Source organism: Neodothiora populina (assembly GCF_041146345.1).
Source record: "Neodothiora populina strain CPC 39397 chromosome Unknown canker_contig_14, whole genome shotgun sequence".
In the NCBI taxonomy this organism is placed as follows: domain Eukaryota; kingdom Fungi; phylum Ascomycota; class Dothideomycetes; order Dothideales; family Dothioraceae; genus Neodothiora; species Neodothiora populina.
This window is the reverse complement of record NW_027191408.1, coordinates 235,931-254,948: the sequence shown is the minus strand read 5'-3', so window position 1 is coordinate 254,948 and position 19,018 is coordinate 235,931. Positions and strand designations below refer to the sequence as shown.

The 19,018-nt window shown below is 51.7% G+C and overlaps 8 protein-coding genes across 11 annotated transcripts; 4 read left to right on the top strand and 4 right to left on the bottom strand.

The window, feature by feature from the left end:
* Positions 1 to 72: 72 nt before the first annotated feature.
* AAFC00_002055 (uncharacterized protein) lies at positions 73 to 822 on the top strand (the record flags this gene model as incomplete). The annotated part of the gene is made up of 1 exon (XM_069341327.1): positions 73 to 822. One exon carries the CDS (start codon positions 73 to 75, stop codon positions 820 to 822), a length of 750 nt encoding a protein of 249 aa, XP_069201404.1.
* Positions 823 to 1,476: 654 nt separating this feature from the next.
* On the top strand, positions 1,477 to 1,840 carry AAFC00_002054 (uncharacterized protein; the record flags this gene model as incomplete). The annotated part of the gene is made up of 2 exons (XM_069341326.1): positions 1,477 to 1,512; positions 1,631 to 1,840. 2 exons carry the CDS (start codon positions 1,477 to 1,479, stop codon positions 1,838 to 1,840), a joined length of 246 nt encoding a protein of 81 aa, XP_069201403.1.
* Positions 1,841 to 2,773: 933 nt separating this feature from the next.
* AAFC00_002053 (uncharacterized protein) lies at positions 2,774 to 3,648 on the bottom strand (the record flags this gene model as incomplete). The annotated part of the gene is made up of 3 exons (XM_069341325.1): positions 2,774 to 2,780; positions 2,987 to 3,380; positions 3,477 to 3,648. 3 exons carry the CDS (start codon positions 3,646 to 3,648, stop codon positions 2,774 to 2,776), a joined length of 573 nt encoding a protein of 190 aa, XP_069201402.1.
* A 1,297-nt stretch (positions 3,649 to 4,945) lies between these two features.
* On the bottom strand, positions 4,946 to 5,722 carry AAFC00_002052 (uncharacterized protein; the record flags this gene model as incomplete). Of its 3 annotated transcripts, XM_069341323.1 has the most annotated exons (3): positions 4,946 to 4,952; positions 5,016 to 5,623; positions 5,663 to 5,722. In XM_069341323.1, 3 exons carry the CDS (start codon positions 5,720 to 5,722, stop codon positions 4,946 to 4,948), a joined length of 675 nt encoding a protein of 224 aa, XP_069201399.1. The 3 variants fall into 3 exon arrangements, with proteins under 3 accessions (XP_069201399.1, XP_069201400.1, XP_069201401.1); XM_069347720.1 differs by having other exon boundaries at positions 5,016 to 5,722; XM_069341324.1 differs by lacking the exon at positions 4,946 to 4,952 and having other exon boundaries at positions 5,012 to 5,722.
* A 1,024-nt stretch (positions 5,723 to 6,746) lies between these two features.
* Positions 6,747 to 7,581, top strand: AAFC00_002051 (uncharacterized protein; the record flags this gene model as incomplete). The annotated part of the gene is made up of 4 exons (XM_069341322.1): positions 6,747 to 6,824; positions 6,877 to 7,274; positions 7,331 to 7,465; positions 7,527 to 7,581. The coding sequence occupies 4 exons, from the start codon at positions 6,747 to 6,749 to the stop codon at positions 7,579 to 7,581; spliced, it is 666 nt and encodes a 221-aa protein (XP_069201398.1).
* Positions 7,582 to 8,637: 1,056 nt separating this feature from the next.
* On the top strand, positions 8,638 to 13,068 carry AAFC00_002050 (uncharacterized protein; the record flags this gene model as incomplete). Of its 2 annotated transcripts, XM_069341320.1 has the most annotated exons (2): positions 8,638 to 11,427; positions 11,482 to 13,068. In XM_069341320.1, 2 exons carry the CDS (start codon positions 8,638 to 8,640, stop codon positions 13,066 to 13,068), a joined length of 4,377 nt encoding a protein of 1,458 aa, XP_069201396.1. The 2 variants fall into 2 exon arrangements, with proteins under 2 accessions (XP_069201396.1, XP_069201397.1); XM_069341321.1 differs by having other exon boundaries at positions 8,638 to 13,068.
* A 626-nt stretch (positions 13,069 to 13,694) lies between these two features.
* On the bottom strand, positions 13,695 to 16,110 carry AAFC00_002049 (uncharacterized protein; the record flags this gene model as incomplete). Its single annotated transcript, XM_069341319.1, has 7 exons — positions 13,695 to 14,036; positions 14,110 to 14,504; positions 14,592 to 14,809; positions 14,859 to 15,016; positions 15,082 to 15,166; positions 15,253 to 15,535; positions 15,675 to 16,110. The coding sequence occupies 7 exons, from the start codon at positions 16,108 to 16,110 to the stop codon at positions 13,695 to 13,697; spliced, it is 1,917 nt and encodes a 638-aa protein (XP_069201395.1).
* A 1,568-nt stretch (positions 16,111 to 17,678) lies between these two features.
* AAFC00_002048 (uncharacterized protein) lies at positions 17,679 to 18,808 on the bottom strand (the record flags this gene model as incomplete). The annotated part of the gene is made up of 3 exons (XM_069341318.1): positions 17,679 to 18,169; positions 18,238 to 18,407; positions 18,786 to 18,808. 3 exons carry the CDS (start codon positions 18,806 to 18,808, stop codon positions 17,679 to 17,681), a joined length of 684 nt encoding a protein of 227 aa, XP_069201394.1.
* Between the last annotated feature and the right edge of the window lie 210 nt (positions 18,809 to 19,018).

Here is a 19,018-nt window from a genome sequence, read left to right as displayed (position 1 = left end):
AGGCCGGGATCTCCACGTTGCACCAAGTCCTGTGAGATTTGACAAATCGTGGTCCTCAACACCATACACATCATGTCAACAAGAAACAAAGCTGTGCTTATAGGTATTAGTGGTGTGTCTTCTTCAGGCAAAACTACTCTGGCGCGTTTATTGCGGGATATACTACCTAACACATTCATCTTACACGAGGATGACTTCTACAAAACCGATACGGAAATACCGGTGAACAAAGATGGAGTACAAGACTGGGACTGTCTGGAGTCTATCAATCTCCCAGACCTTGAAAAGGCATTAGATTACATAAAGTCACACGGCAGGCTACCCCACTGGCTTGACTCCAAGGAAGATCAAAATTCCGTGGGCGACTCTGGCGTTAGTAGAGAGCTCATGGCAGAATTGAGCCAGCAGGCCAAGGAATTGTTCTCTACTTGTCAAGATCTGCCCATAGCGATCATTGATGGCTTTCTACTCTATTCGGAAGACATGAAGTCAATCCGGGACCTGTTCGATGTCAAGCTTTTCCTTCGGACAGACTACAAGACCGCAAAATCACGTCGTGAGGCCAGATCTGGCTATGTTACACTGGAAGGCTTCTGGGCGGACCCTCCGGGTTACGTCGACAGCGTAGTCTGGCCAGATTACGCAAAGGAACATGCATTTCTTTTCGAGAATGGCGACGTAGAGGGAAACCTCAAGGACGAAGTTTGCCAGCAATTGGATATACAAGCCATGCCGAGAGAGGCACAAGGTAACATGTCTGTCTGCGTCGCTTGGGCTTTTGGTATATTGAAGGAGCATCTCACGAATACCAAATCTGCATGAAACGAAGATGGGAATTGACATGCATCTCGGGAGTTGTGTTGTCTCATCTGAGAATGCATCACCAACACGTACTCATCACATCTACATTGGATAGAACCAGTGCAGGCAAAAGATGTGAAGGACATCTCATTACCAGTCCTTCTGATACGAGAGAGCCTCATTGTTGGGGCCAGTGTCTCATCCACACGCCTGGAACCTTTACTGCCCTTTCGGGCATGACAAAGCTTCGGATCTGTGTTCTACAACAATTTCGACATGTATGCCCTGAGCATCATATATGTAGTTGTTGTCGCATATATCCTCCCGTTCTGAAGCACCCAAAACTCGCAGAGTACACAGTCCTTAGCAGATATAATGAGACTGTCCGTTAAGAGCATGATCCCATCTTGCTTGTTCTCAAAGCTGAAACTTGTCTGTGGAAGAATGCGTTTTAGGATCATTCGCTCAAGGTGAAACCATGATAGCTGCCTTGCCCTCTGTCACGACTGGTTGCACGCCAAGAGTTTTGGCAAAGTGTGGGGGCGGAGGAGATGGCTCACCTCCGCAATCCTCCTCTATTTCATTTTCTTGCGCCTCAAACATTTGTACTATATTCCATCCACCACTCACGCAGGATACATTCCCGTTGATTACGTCGTAGTAACACTTGCGAAAATGGCCGACAATATCTATGATGAAATCGAGATCGAGGTATGTCGCGATATCCGTTCACCACAAATTCGCCACCACTCCTAGCGCGTCGGCACCCAAAGAACATGGCAGAAGGAAAGAAAAAGCTGCACGAACAAGATACTCATTGCAAACACAGGATATGACCTACGACCCCACGCTCCAGCTATACACATACCCCTGCCCCTGCGGCGATCGCTTCGAAATCAACATTGATGACCTACGAGACGGCGAGGACATTGCCGTGTGTCCCAGCTGCTCTCTCATGATCAGAGTCATCTTCGAGGTTGATGATCTGCCTAAGTCTGAGGGGGGCGCTGGTGCACAGAGTGTACCTGTCGCTGCATAGACGACTTGCACAGTCCGATTCTACCTAGGTAAAGGAGAATCACGTCTCTCGGGCTACCTACCCTGCCCAGAATTTTTTTGGCAAGGCGGCAAGAACCCACTACGCATTTCGTCTATCTCGTGGAGGCGGAAGAACCGCATAGTCACAGATATACGTGCCTGGTCATTACAAAAGCATTTCAGAGCACACTTGAGCAAAACTTGAATGAAGGTCGTCATACTTTCATGATTCATCAACGCGATCAAGATGCATGGCCCTTTCAAAAACTGCGGACGACGATTTGGATGCGAGTAATATCGTACAAGGATGAAGACACCGTCTGGCTGCGCTGAATGATCGACTTCGCCTTCTCGATTGAGTCACGTCCAGCGGTGCTTGAGTTGGCATACAAAGGAAATGTCGGTCGGGAGGCCAGACTTGCCTTCAGGTTGCGACAATACAGTGAGACGAGTGTCCCACGCGAGTGACATCGCCAACAGCGCCCAAGGCGGTCCTACATGGACTCGACCCTTTGTCCGCATAGTTGGATTTCTCGGTTTTTGGACAATACGCCCGCCCGATCTTGCACATCCGCGCTCAACCAGCACATCGAACGTTGTCACATCCATGTCTCTCAGAAGGACTCACCCAAGGTGGCGATACCAGCATCGGGCAGTGTACGGGTTTTTACTCTCTGTTTGCCCAACGATCAATATGTGGAGATTTCAGTAATATTTGCGACGGAGTGAGAGAGGGAAAAGTATAAAGGTTGAATGTAAAGAAAGACGCCAAATTCTCCTTTCATTATGTCTTCCTCTAGTCATACAAGGAAAAAGGTTCCGCGGAAATATAGCATAGGAAAAAGAAAGGAAAACCCGCTGCATATATTTTTTCTTCATGTTCCATCAGATTCTCATTCACTGCCAAAGTTGGTGGGACCGCGCCGTCAGCCGATCATGCACTGAAAGAGATTGTTACTCCTGGGTACTAAAAATTGTATGCCGATGCTCGCTTGTCGTCACATGTCCTGGCATCGGGACGGCGTAGATAGTAGAATGCGGGAAGAATCAGGGAAAACGTGGAGAGTAGCCAGGACACGAGACGATGGAAAAAAGATCAAAGCAGCGCGCAAGTCAGGCAAAGGCGGAGGGGTTACTTGGGACTTACAATAAACTCAACGTCAAATCACCACGAATACTAGCCTTGAGCTCGATCTCGATATCGAGATTAGCCTCAAGGGACAGCTTGAGACCATCGGTATCGTCGAGTTTTGACGCTTGCTTCGGTGGCGGCGTTTTGTAGTAGGGCTGATTGGGATTGGATCCACGCATTGGGATCTCGCCACGCTCTGCGCGGGCCGCGGTCACTGGTCCGTCCATGGATGTCGAGTCTGGTCCGATACGCTCGAAGGGCTGCATCTCGTGCAGCTGGCCGTTTGCGTCGGCTTCTTCGAGCGCCTCGAGGGAGTTCGTGTGCATGAATTTGCCGTCTCGTTGGGCTTCTTGTATACGCTTTCGTCTGGCTCGTCGGGATTGGGATCGTGAATGATTCGATTGAAGACCTGGAGGCACCGAACCTTGTCAGTAACCTTGAACACAGACCGATGGATGTTGGGGCGATTGTATGGCTTTCTCTAGTTTCCCATAATGTTTCATACCTGCTTCACGCTGTTCTTGCTTGAACAGAGCTTCGTGCTTCTTCTGTTGTGTCACCGTCCTCTGCTGTTGGCTCTGCTCTACCTCTGTGCCTGGGAACCTTGGGTTGTCCTTTGCCCATTGTGGCTGAAACTCCTGCTGCTTCTTGACGAACTCCGGATCGCTCTCGGACATGTTGGATCTTCGAAAGGCACGATTACCTATAGCGGCGGATAGTCGTCTTATACAATGTATGAGGCAAGGTCGACGGTAGAGTGGTGTATAGTAAGAGCAGTAGTAGTAGTCACAGGAGGAAGAGGTTGTGGCTGAGGAGTAAGTAGGTAGGGTCAAAAGTAGAGATTGTCAGGAATCACAGTAGTACAATTGGGATGACGAAAGGGTGAAGGTAGTAGACCAAAGGTAAAGGCAATAGATTGGCAATTACCGGACCTTAGGGAGCAGACAAGACCATGATGCGCGCGCGCACACGAGAAAGAGCGTAGTGCTCGGCTACCATCCAATCCATGATTCCTGCTGTCGCAATATGCACCCACCACGACCAATCACTCTTTTCCTCCTCCCTACCAAAAGCCACGACTCGGAAACCTGTTTCGTTGCAGTTCCCTGACATGAGGAGTAGGACCCAGCCACTCACGGCCGCCGCCCACTCCTACGAAAGGTCGCGCCTTTCTGCGAGAGCAGAGAATGGAAAAAGCTCCACTCTGGTTGATTCAAAGCATGCAGCAAGGATCTGCGCCACACGTCATCAGAGCAACTCGTCTGACGCCTCGTTTAGAGGCTGAAGCTCCACCTCGCGAGCAAAAAGTGCATCTGTAACCGCGAAGCAGGGTTTTGTCCTGTGTTTCTTCGCTGTCGATGAGGTGGCTCGTGAGTTCCGAGTGGCTCTCTCGTGGCTCACAAAGTGGGGCGCAAACATGGCGTATGTTCATGCTCGTGGCGTCAATCGGCGTCGCAGTGTGGATCGGATTTTTCAATCCGCATCTCTGATTTCCTCGTGTGTTTATTGTGGATACCTGCTTATTGTTGAACCTTTTTCTGCTTCTTCGCTGGCCACATTTTGTTGCTGGGTTCGCTAAGATGGAATGCGACGTCAGCGAGGGGTGTTCTCGTACACCTGAGGTGCGGTGAGATTGTTACTGTTGCGCTGCATGGTATGGATGTCGGACGTTCGCGCCATGGTGTTGGCTTGTCGGCATTCCTCTTCTGCTTATCGAGCTTATCGCATTACTGTTGCGAAGCTACTCCACATGACACAATCGATAATTATGCGAGGTTCAATACTCATTAGAAAGTGGTCCCTGGTCTGAATTTTTGTGCCAATAGATCTAATGTACATGTAATAAAAAGGAAATATTTCTGGATATCCAACGCCGTTCTGCACACATAACCATGTAGACATCGTCTCGACATTATTGCTCATCCCTGTGTAGCGTGATAGGTGTACACTCGACAAATAGAGTATGCTCTTGTTTTAGTTACTACCCAAAAGCTGTCAGCGAAGCGTAATCATCACAAGCTTTTGTTTCATCGTAAATACTCACAGTAAACCAAGCGTCAGATCACCGTGGATCTTTGCCTTGAGTTGAATCTCAATGTCGAGATTCAACTCCAATCTTAGACGAAGCTGCTCGCCCTTGTCCTCTTTCTCCTCACCACCCTCCTGCTTCTTGTTGCCGCCACCGGTAAGGCCGCCTAGAGCCTTGCCAGCGGTGTCACCAACAGAGTTGACGGCATTGCCAGCAGTGTTCTGAACCTGGTCGCCTAGGCCTCCAACGAGCTCACCACCGGGAACGTTCTCGGTAATGTCATCGAGGGGACCGCCGCCTCCTTGCTGTTTCTTCTGGCGTTGACGCTGGCGACGACCTCCGGCGGCGGAAACATCGCTACGTGCGATGGATTCTGTGTCACTTTCGGAAACTTGCTTGCGACCGCGGCCTCGACTTTGGCGACGTCGAGACTGCTGGCGCGACTTCTGAGGTTGGGTTTCAGGTTCGTCTTCGTTATCCTCGCCGTCGGCCTCGACGTTTGCTTCAGCTTCGGCGTCACCATTGACGTCTGCTTCATCCTCGCCCTGCGAAGGCTCTGGAGTAGGCTGTTGTTGTTGCTGCTTCTTAGAGCCTAGCTTGGCTGGCTTCTTCTTCTCAGACGTCTGCTTCGAAGATGCTTGACCACCGACCCCTCCACCGACATTGGCATTGCCCTCTGCGCCGGCAGATGCTTGTTGTTCGCTGGTGTTCTTTTCAGACATTGTGTGAGATCAAAGTGTGAGATTTAGGGGATTGGGTTTGCACGGTGGTGGAGACGTTCAAACTGTTTGAAGAAGAAGGAAGAATGAAGGTGGGAGAGAAGGAAATAAGTTTGGCGCAAACCACCCAATGCCAAAACCTGGAGCAGGTTTCAACATCGTAGGCCCGCTCTCAGGTTCAATGGCATTGGGACATTTGACGTATGATGAGCTCACCAGCCACATAGTTCGCTACTGTGCAGTACATTGTAGGGAGGGGTCAGAAACAGGATGCGCCGGCCCACGATCATCGGGCGCAAAGCGAGGCGCAGATCATTTGAACATCTCAAAATCGGGAAAGTATTGTCGAGAAGTGGTGAGGCGGTGACGCAGCCACAGCTGCACGGATGACAAGGATGTACCTAGCCACAAGCGAGCTTGGTGAGGGGATATGTGTTGGATTGGGCTGCTGTGAGATATTACGGCCATTCGTCAGCGCCCGATCCTGTTTCTGATCGAGTCCATCGTCGATAATGAGCAAGTTCTTGCATCCATGTATAAGGCAATATCGAGTATGTCCTGTGCAAGGCATGGGCGTGTGTGGAGATCGTGGGTGATTGAACCCTGCTTTGCCCGGCGAATGTGCTTCTCCGGATCATTGATTGTCCTGTTCGCCATAGCTGTACACGTTCTTAGTAGACCAATTTAGTCAGTCTAACGTCTGGCAACTACTGTATTCTAAATTACTCGCAGAATGTTCCGTCCAAAGTTCACCAGATTCTTGACAAGATAGATGTTGAAGTGATGAGATATAGGTAAATCACTGTAAGCCACAAGTCGCTGTAAGGCGAGTGCGCACCGCGGGACTCCAGGCGTTTGCATTGGGCTTGGCGATATGCTGGCACCGGAAAGTGATGCCACTTCCGATTGCCGTGGCGTCTGCTGTGATTGAACGCTCCCCAGCTGCGACAGTACCACTGACGCTCGATCTCGAAACTGCTGCCATCTGAACCTTCTGCCACAAGCAGATTGAGAAAGAATTGCAAATATGAGTGGCCAGGCTGCCAAAGATGCCGCGGCAAAGGAGCGGATCATTACCCACATGAACAATGACCACCATGACTCTGTATGTCTAGTGGCTCCCGAGAGAGAAAGAATGCATACTTATCTAACTCAAGGTGGTTCGCTACCTCGAGTGCTATCACAGAATGCCCGGTTACAAAGCATATACCGGCAAGATCTCAGATATCTCGCTCACGGAACTGACCTTCACTTGCGCGAATGAGACGTTCAAGACCCCATTCGAGCCTCCACTGACCTCGTATCGAGAGGCCCGAGAGCGTGTCGTTCAGATGGACAAGGACTGCCTCGTTGCATTAAACAGAAGCAATATTACAGTCAAAAAGTATATCCCACCACATGGAAGATATGCAATACTTTTCGCCATTGTGACCATCACATTCGCTGCATTCAGCATGCGGAGCAATTTCTCACCTGATGGCTACGTGGCGACATATATACATGCTGGATTTGCTCGGTTCTGTTGGGCTGTGCAACCACTAGTAATGTACGGAATGTGAGTTGAAAGTGACGAGATGAATGAGACGAAGCAAATCTGATGCTCCCTCAAAGGTTGGTCATACACAGCTCCGAAGCATACCATATGGCCACAGGGCGCCTGAGGAAGCACAGCGTGAACATGAGAAGTAAGATCTGGTGGCAATGGCTATATTCCACCTTTATCGAAGGTGTGGGATCATTCGACAGGTATGTATAAAAATCACACCGCAGTATCGCCGCTGACAGATGTGGTTAACATGGCTTACAGGTTCGACAAAATGATCAAGCGAGAGTGCGAGGCACAAGAAAAGCAGAAGCACTGATCGTTGGTGCTTGCTGACCGGCAAGGCATTTGTGGAAGCCAAGGTCGATATATAGAAACAGAGACCGTGATGCCTTCTGTAATACAAGCCAAGGTTGTTCAGGGCACGTGGCGGCGCTGGCAGGCGTGGCGGATAGATGGTCTGCGGAAGTCCGGAATTACCGAAAGCTTCCTTAGGGCAACCCTTAGCTTCACGACGGTACAGGACAAGGTAAGGCAGTCTTATTAATGTTAGGTACATAGCGCACGAATAGAATCATAGAATACACGACTGCCAGCGTTTCCTTATCCCAGAAATAAAGTACAGGACGACCCTTCCTTTAGCATTAACGGCTTCACGGCTGACGCGTGCCTGCAACGGCTCACACTCGGTTGACGCTTTACCTTATCCAACGCGTACTGTTTCTTCACCATCTACTTGTACGCTGTTTCGTGTGCATTCGCGTCGCGACCAATGGCGTCATTCAGATAGAAAGACCTTGGGACGCGCCAGGGGCCGGGAAATGGGCGAGATGGGCTAGAAGAGCGGACGAGGTGCAGCAGATTCACAATGCGCGTCAAGAGAAGGCGGGAAACCCCACAGATGCGTGTCTCACTTTGCCGCCAGTTTCATACGAGTAGCCAATCCATATCACGAGCTTTAATTACCATTTTCTGACCTTCGAGACGGCGGATTCGTGTGAGAGACGAACGCATACTTCTCTTTTCCATTTCGTCTTCTGCTTTCTCTCGATTCTGTCTCTTGTCAGTCTACGAGGACCATCACAAAACTCTTCCACACTTTTCCTAGAGTGACCGAGATACCTCTCGTACCCCGATCCCTGGAAATAGGATCAATCTAATGTCGCTACACAACTTCCTCTGCCGATCATCCTAACCTCTAGTGGTCTAAGCCCCTGTCGCCGGTTGGCGCATTGTTGAGTCCAGACAACACTCCCTACAGTACATAGTGAAGGTCCGCCATGACCGGGAGTCATTTCTGACTTGTTCCCTTTGCCAATTGACACATTGACAAAATCACGGGAGGTCCTGGTCAAACATGGCATTGCCTACACTCATGAGGCGGCATCCAACCATAGACCCTCCCCACATTCCTTTACCAGAAGCATACCGTTCCGAATTACCTTCTCCCATTCGCTCACCCCGACACAGCCGGAATTTCTCAAAAGCATACGATCCTTTCCTGCGAGACCTCTCGCCCACAACTACCCTCCGTGCTTTTACTGCGGCTTCTAGCTCAAGTGCTGGGAACAGCTCGGATGAACTGATCCGCAGCATCGAATCTGCCTCGCCCTCGGAACGAGCGTTCGGCGCTCGCATTGCTCAGACTTGCAGAGACATCCGATCATGGGAAAACGAAGTGCAGAGCTGGCAATGGCCCGGCACTTTCGAAGCTCCCCCGAAAGCCGAATGGCAGAGCAGGGCGAAGCGCATGCTGGATGATCTCCATCAAGCTTCAAAGCAGCTCGCGCAGATATCAAAGCAGAATGATGACTCGGAGAGCATGGACTTCTGGGGCAGTCTCCCGTATGCGATGATTGTCATGTGCGAAGAGCGTGTGGAAGATATCAGGGATGCGCTGGAAGAGCTGGACGTAGAGGAGCTGAAGAATCACGTTCTGAATGTCCACACAATACCAAAGTCGCCGCAGCCCAACTATGCGCTGGCCAATCATCAGGACCACTCGGATGCACAGGGCATCCACCGTCTGGATGATTTTACGGCGTTGATAACAGCGACAATCCTCCAGGCCCTGCCCTCCCTCTCACGCCTGCACAAATTACTGAACGGCTGGTCCGTCCGATTGACTGTGTTGCGTAAGGTGCCTGGATTTCTGCAAGAGCTTCGAGAGGTCAGGTCGGCAATCGAAGCCAGCTGGTCAGCAATGCTCAAAGACATCGAAGGAGATGCGCCAGACTCACTCCAAATCCGCGACAACTACGAGAAGCTACACAGCAATCTTGGCAAGCGAGTTGTCAAGCTAGGTCGCAGGCTCGATAGTGTCTTGGATGAATTGGAGGGACGTGAAGACACCCTGCCGGAACATTGGATTGACGCTTTCGAAGCACTCGAGACGTCTTACGGCGATTGGGTCCAGCAGACCGAGCAGGAGCTCATGACACGCGAACTGGGCCTGAACACCAAGAATGTCGAAACGACCAGCCAAAAAGACGAGGCCAGCACTGTCTCTGCACGGACACATGACGAAGACTCGGCGCTGCAGATCCGAATGCATGACACAAATGGCACAGCCGCCGTCGGACTCGGTGTGGATTTGAATCTGCGTGAAGACGGATTTGCAACAGGAGACACCCAATCAACCCTCCTTCCCGCCCAGAGCAGTGACGCTGTCCTGTCTAATGATCAGCCTGTCTCCCCTGCAGAGCAAGCTGAAAGCCCTGTGTTAGGCAGTAGCACCATGGCATCATTCGCGGATGCGAATGCCGAGAGTTCCACTGAATCTGATCGAGAAGAGCCCGCCAGGCCTGGATCAGATCATTCCAGATATCTTGCGAGGAGGTCAGTTCCTCCACTCCCTGAAGTGGACCTTTCCAGGAGCTCCTCTGTTCGGGTGACTGAGAATCCTTCACCGCGTCGGCCAAGACATATCCCCATCGCAATTGGTTACAACGAGAAAGAGGCTGTGATGCAGCCGCAGCCGTTGTCTCAAATCACGAGAGAGCGTTCTGCGTCTTCGATTGTACCATCTTCTTCTGCCACCTTTCCTAGTGACATGCCTCAGCGGGCGAGCAGTAACAATGTCCGCGCTCGCGCTGCCTTTTTGAATGGTGGAATCGAGCAGACACAAACGCTACAGAAGTCTGTCAATAGCCCTGTCAGACCTTTCGAGCATGCCTCTCAGGCCTTCACCAAGCTTTTCGCGAAAGCAAATGCTGCACAACATTCCAGATCAAGCTCTTCCTCCAGCAGCAAGAGCAGTGGTCTTCGTAAAGGCCTTGGCTTTGGCGGCAGGAAGGAACCTGGACGGCTCATTGACCGCTCTAACACTTCATTCTCTTCGCTGCGGTCGGCTGCGGATGCACCCCGAGCCTCGGAGCTTGGAGCCAGTCCGGCTTCCGAGACTGCCTCTCCGGCGGTGCAGAATCCTCGACCTCGTGCCTCGACTTCCGTTGCGGAGTTGCCTGCACAGTCGTTCGTTACACCTGAAACCCAATTTGGCTTCGAGCCTTCCACTGGGGACAGTAGAACGACTATAGAGTCATCGTGGGATTCTCCTGCTCTGTCTGATGTACATCCGAACTGGCCTTTCCGTCCGCAACATCGCCTCAATGTTGACGAGACTGCTAGCCCCGAGAAGCCCCTCGATGCTGGCTTCTTCGAAAAGATGTTTGTTGATAGCCTTCCCTCAAGCCCGAACCTTGGTGTTGTCGACAAGAACCCCCTGGAGTGGACATCCGATTACCACCAGCGACCTGCAACATCCCCGGGCGTCTCTGAAAATGCCAAGGCAGAGCATCAACGGAGCAGTTCAGCAAGGGTGCTTCCGCCTCCTACCATGAAATTTCACCATCGTCTGGGACCGTTCTCTAAGCGGGACAACTTCACACTGGACGGCTCAGCATCTGAAATTACGACGCCAGGGTCGATCAGATCGAATGTCTCTACTCCAGAGGTGCAGAATGCTTCGGCTGCGAGCTACTTCCAGCCCAAGGAGGTCACAACCCCTCCACCATTCACTCGTGGACCTGCGGGCTCCAGTACGAAGAAAAATGGCGAGGATGGCAGTCAACATCCTTCGAAGAACATGTTCCTCGCAGAGCTTCCCGCAGAGCCTGTGCGTAAAAGCCCATCCGAGGCATCCACCAACAACTCCTCGAACTCAGACGTACGTGAACCATTCTCTTTATCTTCTACATCTACCGTAGTTGACTCGGATCAGCTCAAGACAGTAGAGATACCAGGTTCATCCAGCCAGCGGAGCTTTTCCTCGAACGACTCGCCGATAAGTCACACACGATCAGTATCGTCTCCGGGTTCATTCCGCAGCCGCACTCGAACTAGCCCCAAAGGGTCACTGTTGAACCCTTCGCCAGAAAAGTCACGCCCTCGTCAGACCAGAGCCCCCTACTACGATCAATCCAGAAAGTCTAGCAACCCTCCCCTCAACCTTACCATGCACAAGCGTCGGAATGTGGCCGATCCTGCAGTTGGAACCAGCCCTACAAGCCGGACAAGTAGTCCGACGCCCCAGGTATCGCCAGTGAAGAGACCGCACCACAAGAAGTCGCCGTCGAATACTGAACAGTTTGATCGTCATGTCAGCCGTGTTCTCAGTACCCTCCCAAATCGGATTCGCTTCACACCTCTCGGCGAGATCGATGGCCGTGCAACACCGGAACCAAGAAAGGCAAGTGGTGGTCGAAGGTCGTCCAGACCTCCTTTGCTAGCGAAGACATCTCGCCCTTCGCTCACACTGTCTCCTGCGAAACCTGATTTGACCAAAACACATAGGCCCAAGGCGAGCTTCTCGTCAGGGGACTCCGAGGTCAAACTCTATCACCTTTCTCAAGAGGGGGAGAGGCAGCCCATCAAGCTGTACGTGAGACTCGTGGGTGAAGGCGAGAGGGTCATGGTACGTGTAGGCGGAGGATGGGCCGACTTGGGCGAGTATCTTCGCAATTACGCCGAACACCACGGACACCGCACAGTCAGCGATGGCCGTCTCGAGCTCGCGTCGATGCCCGGCAGCAGCGAGAAGAACAACAAAGGCAGCGTAGGTGCTTCCGGCTCGAAAATCAAAACACCCATGTCGAGACCCGGGAGTGTGCTCGACCAACGACCCACAAGTCGACTGAGCACTCGACGTCGCTCATCCCTCGCCATGTATCAGCAGCATTCCGCATTCGGCAGCCGACCCGGTTCTCCCGCAATGGTGTTCGCAATGGATAACACGCCCACTCGACCGTCCACAGCAACGACGACAGGCAGCAGCAGCAACGGAGGTGGAGGCGCAAGTGGCGCAGTAGGAACGCCTCTCTCCCTCACTATTTCCACCTCTCACACAGGATCATCAAAGCCAAACTCCCGCCCTTCCACCGCCGATGACGGCACAACCACCGTCTCCTCTTCGCCCTCAGCAGCAGGAGGAAACCGACGAGACACGACCACCGCCCCTCCGTCTTCGTCCTGGACAGCGGGCTCATCTTCCGACCTCGGTCTCGCTGGCCCCGCAACGAGTCGCAAGAACCGACCGCGCGGCGAACTCGACGAGCACAAGGCGCGTTGGGTGGAAGACATGATTGACCGGGCCAAAGCGGCCAGCGTGGAGAAGAAACGATCGCATCAACGACTCTTGAACAATTCATACGAAGGTGGCACCGGCGGCTCTAATGTCAATTCCTCAGGGGGCGTTGGCGGTAACAACGCCAACATCGGTAATGGTGGCGGATGGGGCGACATGGGCAAAATCGGTGGCACGAGACGGGTCATCTTCAGGAGTCCTGGTCGTGGTCGCAGGGATTCATAGAATCATGTCTTCCTATCGACTGATTGCCTTGACATGCTTTTATGTGAAAGGGCAGGGGAAAAGGCAAAAGGGAATGGGGAAGGGGTAATGTAAGAATATATCCATACGTGCATGGCAGATCAAGAGGATAGCGGAATCACAGAAGTAACGAGCAGGGGTTTTGTTTCTCTTTCCATTTCGATAGAGACGATTACAGAATCAAAAGTTTGTCAAAGACATCAGAGAAATATCCATCTCAGACGCGAGGTATACGATCAGGAAGGCTTGCGATCATATTGTGTTCCTTGTGCGTCCCATTTGCAGTGTGAGTGAGCGACGCAGATATTGAAAAAAGGGTTGAGAACCGATCCAAGTGTATCCATGAACGAGTGGCAGGAACAAGAACGTAACAAAGCCAAAAAGGGAAAAACCCCAACTCCACCACCAGTGAACTCGAGTTTCGACACGAAACTCGATATATGTCAACGAACAACATGTTTCATCATCAACCCGTTACTCCTGTCGCCCTGCCCGCCCTTGCCGTCTTTCCATACTACCATCTTCTTCGCTGCGCATCTGTCCCGTCCGTGAGACGAGACATCGACCTCAACCCGCGGCCCCCAAGAGCAAATCGACATAAAGAAACCTCACACACCATCCTTCTCGCCCAGAACCTCATCCTCCCCAGCATTCCTCCTCGCGGCCTCGAAATCAATAAGCGGCCTGAGCCCAGTCCCGCCCTTCCTCCTGAGCACGTACTTGCCAATGAAATACGGCACCTCCTGCAGTCCATGCTTGATCTGCCGACGGGTAGAAACCGAGAAGACGGCGTCGAGTTCCTCGAGACTGCGGGACTTGGTTTCGGGAAGCAGGATCAGCACGCCGAACCAGCCGATGATGTTCCACGCTGCGTACCACCCGAAGGCGCCTTGGGGTTTGAAGGCTTCGAGGAGGGCGGGCCAGGTCAGGGAGAGGATGAAGTTGAAGAACTGTGGGAGGAGGGGGTTAGTCTTTTTGGAATGAGATGAAGCGAACACGAGAGAAAGTGGGGAGAACAAGTACCCATAGTGTGGCTGTTGCTAGACTCATGCCGTATGTACGCAGGTACAGCGGATATGCCTCTGCCGAGTACGTGAACGGCACGGGGCCTTCGCCGGGCGAGTACACGACGCCGAAGAGATAGATGCCTAATGTCACGCAAGCAACGCGTGCGGTCGAGTCTGCTGGGATCCAGAAACTGAAACCGGTGAACAGCAGGAAGATGGCCATCAGAGGGAAGGTGAAGAGGAGGAGGTTGCGTCGGCCGAAAGAGTCGATAGTGTAAACTGCTGGAAGGGCGAAGACGAAGTTGATGATTCCGAAGCCTAGGGAGGCGGCCAGAGCGTTGAGCTCGTCGAAGCCTGAGTCTACGAAGACGGCGGACGAGTAGTATGCGATTACATTGACGCCGCAGAATTCTGTGACAAATGGTATCAGTATTGTCTCTCTTATCCACGTTCGATCACATCTTGCACAGTAGAAGCAGTGGACTTCAATAGACTTACGTTGCAGGAACATAACCATCTCAGAAGCTATCACAGCCCGACGATTACGAGGCACTGTGATAAGCTCCTTAACTTTAGACTGAGACAATCGAATCTGAGACTCGGCCTCTAGACCCTTGAACATATAGAACTGGTCTCTGGCTGCCTGGACCTTTGCGTAGCGCAGTCGACACATGCTTTTGAAAGCTGCATGATGGCGTCCTTGCTGCATGTACCATCTTCAATCTGTCAGAAGCCTGTTCTGTAGGTGTTGAGACAAACACTTACCTAGGAGATTCAGGAACGTAAAATACGAAAAAGATGACAATGACAGCAGGGAACATGGCTGATGCCATCATGATGCGCCAGTTCAGTCCGACGATATTGTGCTTATCGGGGACGTTGTAGAACGCCAGATCGGATGCATAACCGACCATAATGCCGAACTAGAAATGGTCTTAGTATGATAGAAAAACTACGATCAGGATATTGGATAGGCCAGAACACATACCGCAGTCCACATCTGCCATTGCATGACTAGAGCGCCTCTAATCTCAGGCGGCGAGCACTCGGCTGCGTAAATTGGAACAGTAGCACTGCAAGACCAGTCAGACAGCGATTTACGGAACGTAGAACGAGAGACGGCTTCTTGGATTTCATTCAGAGTAGCAAAAACACTTACCTCTTAGGTCCGATACCTAAACCGAGGGCAAGTCGTGCAATGAGCATACCCCACCATGTATTAACAAACCCCTGCCAGAAGCACGCCAGAGCAGAATACAGGCAACTGAGGAAGATAGTACCGCGGCGACCGAACCAGTTATTGAAGGGGATAGTGAGCCAGCAGCCAACGACAGCGCAAGCAAGATACGGTCCACTGTTGACAAGGCCTACTAGCCAGGCATTCTCGCTGATACCGAACTGAGGCACATAGAAGAGTTGCGCACCGTTGACCACAGTCTCATCTGATGAGCGGAAGGACGTCAGTAAATTGACATTTGATGAAGTGATAGACGAAGTTGACAACATGGAAGAGCGTATATCGCAGAGAAATGAAGATTGAACCAACAATATAGGGGCAACGACAACGAGAACGTATCTTACCCATTCCCTGTACAGCAGCACAGAGTGAGCACAATATAATAACCAGATACAGCAACTTAGGCTGACTCCACTTGTTCGAGATCTCCTTTCTCAATATTTCCTTCACCTCAGGAGTCAGACCAGCCACATTCTCATAATTTTTAGGGTCCTGCGCCAGTTTGGCTCCGATCTCGAATGCTCGAAAATCTTCCGGGTCTACGATGGCATGCTCGAGCGCGTAAGCCTTGCCCATGCGACCTAATTCGAGATGTGAGTAGCCACGCAAGGGGTTCGCAAGCAGAGCATTGGCTTTCTTGCGCTCGTAGTCTGCAGTCGAATCAGCGCGAATAGGCTCTGCTGTTTCGTAAGAGTTGTTGCGGTCATCGTGCCTTGAGCCTGCGTCATCTGAGACTTTCTCTGAATGCTCCTTTGGCGAGGTTTTGTACTCGGCGGACATCTTTGGCGTCAAAGATTGATATATATGGGGTGGCTATTGTGTTAAATTGAGGTATGTGTATAATGATGCTGTTGCCACAACCTGTTCCAGATGATGGTTGATAGACACAGATATTCTAATAGTGGTACAGCTTCGAAGTACTACAATATAATTTCGGGGAACATGCCACAAGAATCTCAAGAAAAGTGTGTCGAACATGCACAGAAGGCCCACTAATTATAAGATCAAAGAAGACAAGAGACAATCAGTAAATTTCAGAAGAACGGAACAGGGAAACGACCCCACCTCATAAAACATCGGAATCAATGTCTCCCCTCATCCCATCGAGCTGCAGACAACAATAGGTCCCACCTCGCAGATAGGATGATGGGTTGAGCTTATGAAGGAGCGCCGCCACTTACGAAGCGATAGTCCATGGTAGGTAACGAGCGAATACCATCAGTCTTGGCGGCTGTCGGTTTTACCGCATATGGGAGGGTCGCCTTGATGTTGTAGCTAACGTGTACCCACAGAGATGGTTGTCTAAGATCGCATGATCATCGCCCCGGGGTGAAGTGAGTGGCTTAGAGCGTGCTGGGGGTCCCCGAAGAACACAGTAGATGTGGCACTCGGGATGACAGACCGGTAAGAACAGACGAAGGAGCTCTGTTGAACGGTTCGATCCTACCCTTGATTGATATACTTGTCTTGATTAAAATGCTCCAAGTCTTCGCTTCAGCATGCTGCGATAACCTCGAGTAATAATCGAGCGATATGCGCAGCTATGAGGCCTGGATTGAGTCAACGACGCAAGGCTTGTGTCCAGAAGCATGCAAGCACAAAGACTCGGTCGAGCCTTGTGCGAGAGGGATTCTCTCAATCAGACCAATTTCTCCAATCATGATTGCTGCTGCTTCGAAAATCATCAGAATTGCATGAAACAGTGACATGCGGTCACCCACACCCAAATGTCAATCTTTACCTTTTCGGCACAGCTATTCCCCGCAGCCATCCCGCACTTTCTAAAACGTGGAGACGATCGACTCATCCTCCGCCTCGAGACGTCGCGCAATATGGGTGAGGTAGCTGATACAAGAGTAATTACCAGAAATTAATTGGCGTCACATATCAAAGTCACTTGGCAATCTTGGAGGTGATGCTTGCGATCGAGCTTCACTGTGCTTGTCACGGGAGCATGATGCCCTGACCACATCGGCGTGCGGAGTTCTCACCGGTCTTGTTTCGCTTGGCTCGAGCATGGAGATGTCACCAGAGATGTTGCATATTCATCTAGTCATACTCGTACAATGATAATAAGAGAAATTGAAAGAGAAAGAGAAAGAGCAGGAGAAAGAGAGCGCGGAGCAGAAGCCGAGCGCATATCTGGATCAAGAAACACCTAACGCCTCACCCACCGCCCTGCAGCATGATTACCTTCCTGATCAGCCAAGTAGCCCTGTCCCCATAGCCTTTATGCGAGCCGCCCTACAAGTCTGGTGGTCCCTGCCGCCGATACGCCCAGCCCAATGACCCAACCGTTTAAGTGAAGAAGAGGAGGTACGTTTCCAACGAATTGGGTTGTCTTTGACTCAGTCGCTGCGTAGCATGCTTTCAACAAGCTCACCAAGTGGACCGTACCATTCGGCTTTGGCATCCTTCCTTCCACCCTCGTCTGCCAGGCCGAACTCCTCAACGAACAGCACGTAATGCTTGAAACCAGTGTTCAGATGAGCCTCGAGTCCAAGGCCACGAATGACGCCGTAGTGGTGGCAATAAATGTGAGCGTAGATTCTGTACAGTCTCTTAAAAATCTGCTTGATGGTCGATTGAAATGAGGGCGGGAAAGGGACGCCTGGATGGGTTGGGAAGATGTCGGGATTAGACAGATGCATCGAGGTCCAGTTGAGCAGGTGCGAGATGTAGCTGGGTGCAGGCAGGCGAGTAGGCTTGGGGAACTCTGGTGGGTGGTGCCATAGATATTCAAATTCATCCGTGGCCTTCATCTCCGGACATGACTGCGGACTGCAGAACTCGGTGATGGCACCGTAGATCAGGTTGATCTGGTTGTAGAAGTCGACCACTGTTTTTGTCACAATATATCAGCCCAAGAGTCCACGTTCACCCTGAAAAGGGGTATCTCGACAGTACCATTGACGGCCAGCCACTCGTCCTTGTCTTCTCCTTCCGGAAGCTTGACAACCTTTCTCAGACTTCCGCTGCCGAGTGTGGCCTCGGCGAACTGCTTAAGCTGCCAGCTGTTGGTGCCTTTCTGGGCTCTCTGTGGTTTGAACGAGCCTCTGGTCCGGGCATTGGCGTTGCTAAAACGAGGCATAAGGTCAGCCTGAGGCCCAATCTTGGCGATGCCGTGACCAAGCCCGCCGCCGCTGCCGCCGCCGCGATCATCACAAGCGGCGGTGCGTTGGTCTTTGGTCCGCGTAAAGGGCGAGTTGGTTGATTGAGCCATGCTCATCGGAGACGATGCATGGCAGAGCGACAGCGGCGACGACTGCAAGGGGGACCCCTCCAGGACATCGCGGAAATGCTTCTGCAGCGGCGACTGAAGCACACTCTGCGGGCTGTCCGGCCATTGAATTTGAGAGTTGGATCCGGACTCTGCCAGCACATTGCATTGCAGGGCCGGCAGTGGCCTCGCCGCAGGGGGGAAGTGAGGGCGCGGAGGAGAGGGATTGACTAACATTGTTTGGATGAACGAAGTCATCTTGAGATGTGAGCAGCTGATGACACGAGTCTTATCTGTGTCTTGCTCGTCCTTTGCTACTGCGCGAACGTTTTATCTGGTGGCTGTCTGCTTCGTTACTGTCATTCCACGAGTTAGCGGGGCGACGATTAGGGTGGTTCATGTGACAAACACTGGGGCAGGCCTACGTACCGAATACGGTAGAGCTGACTTGGCCTATACAGACAGCAA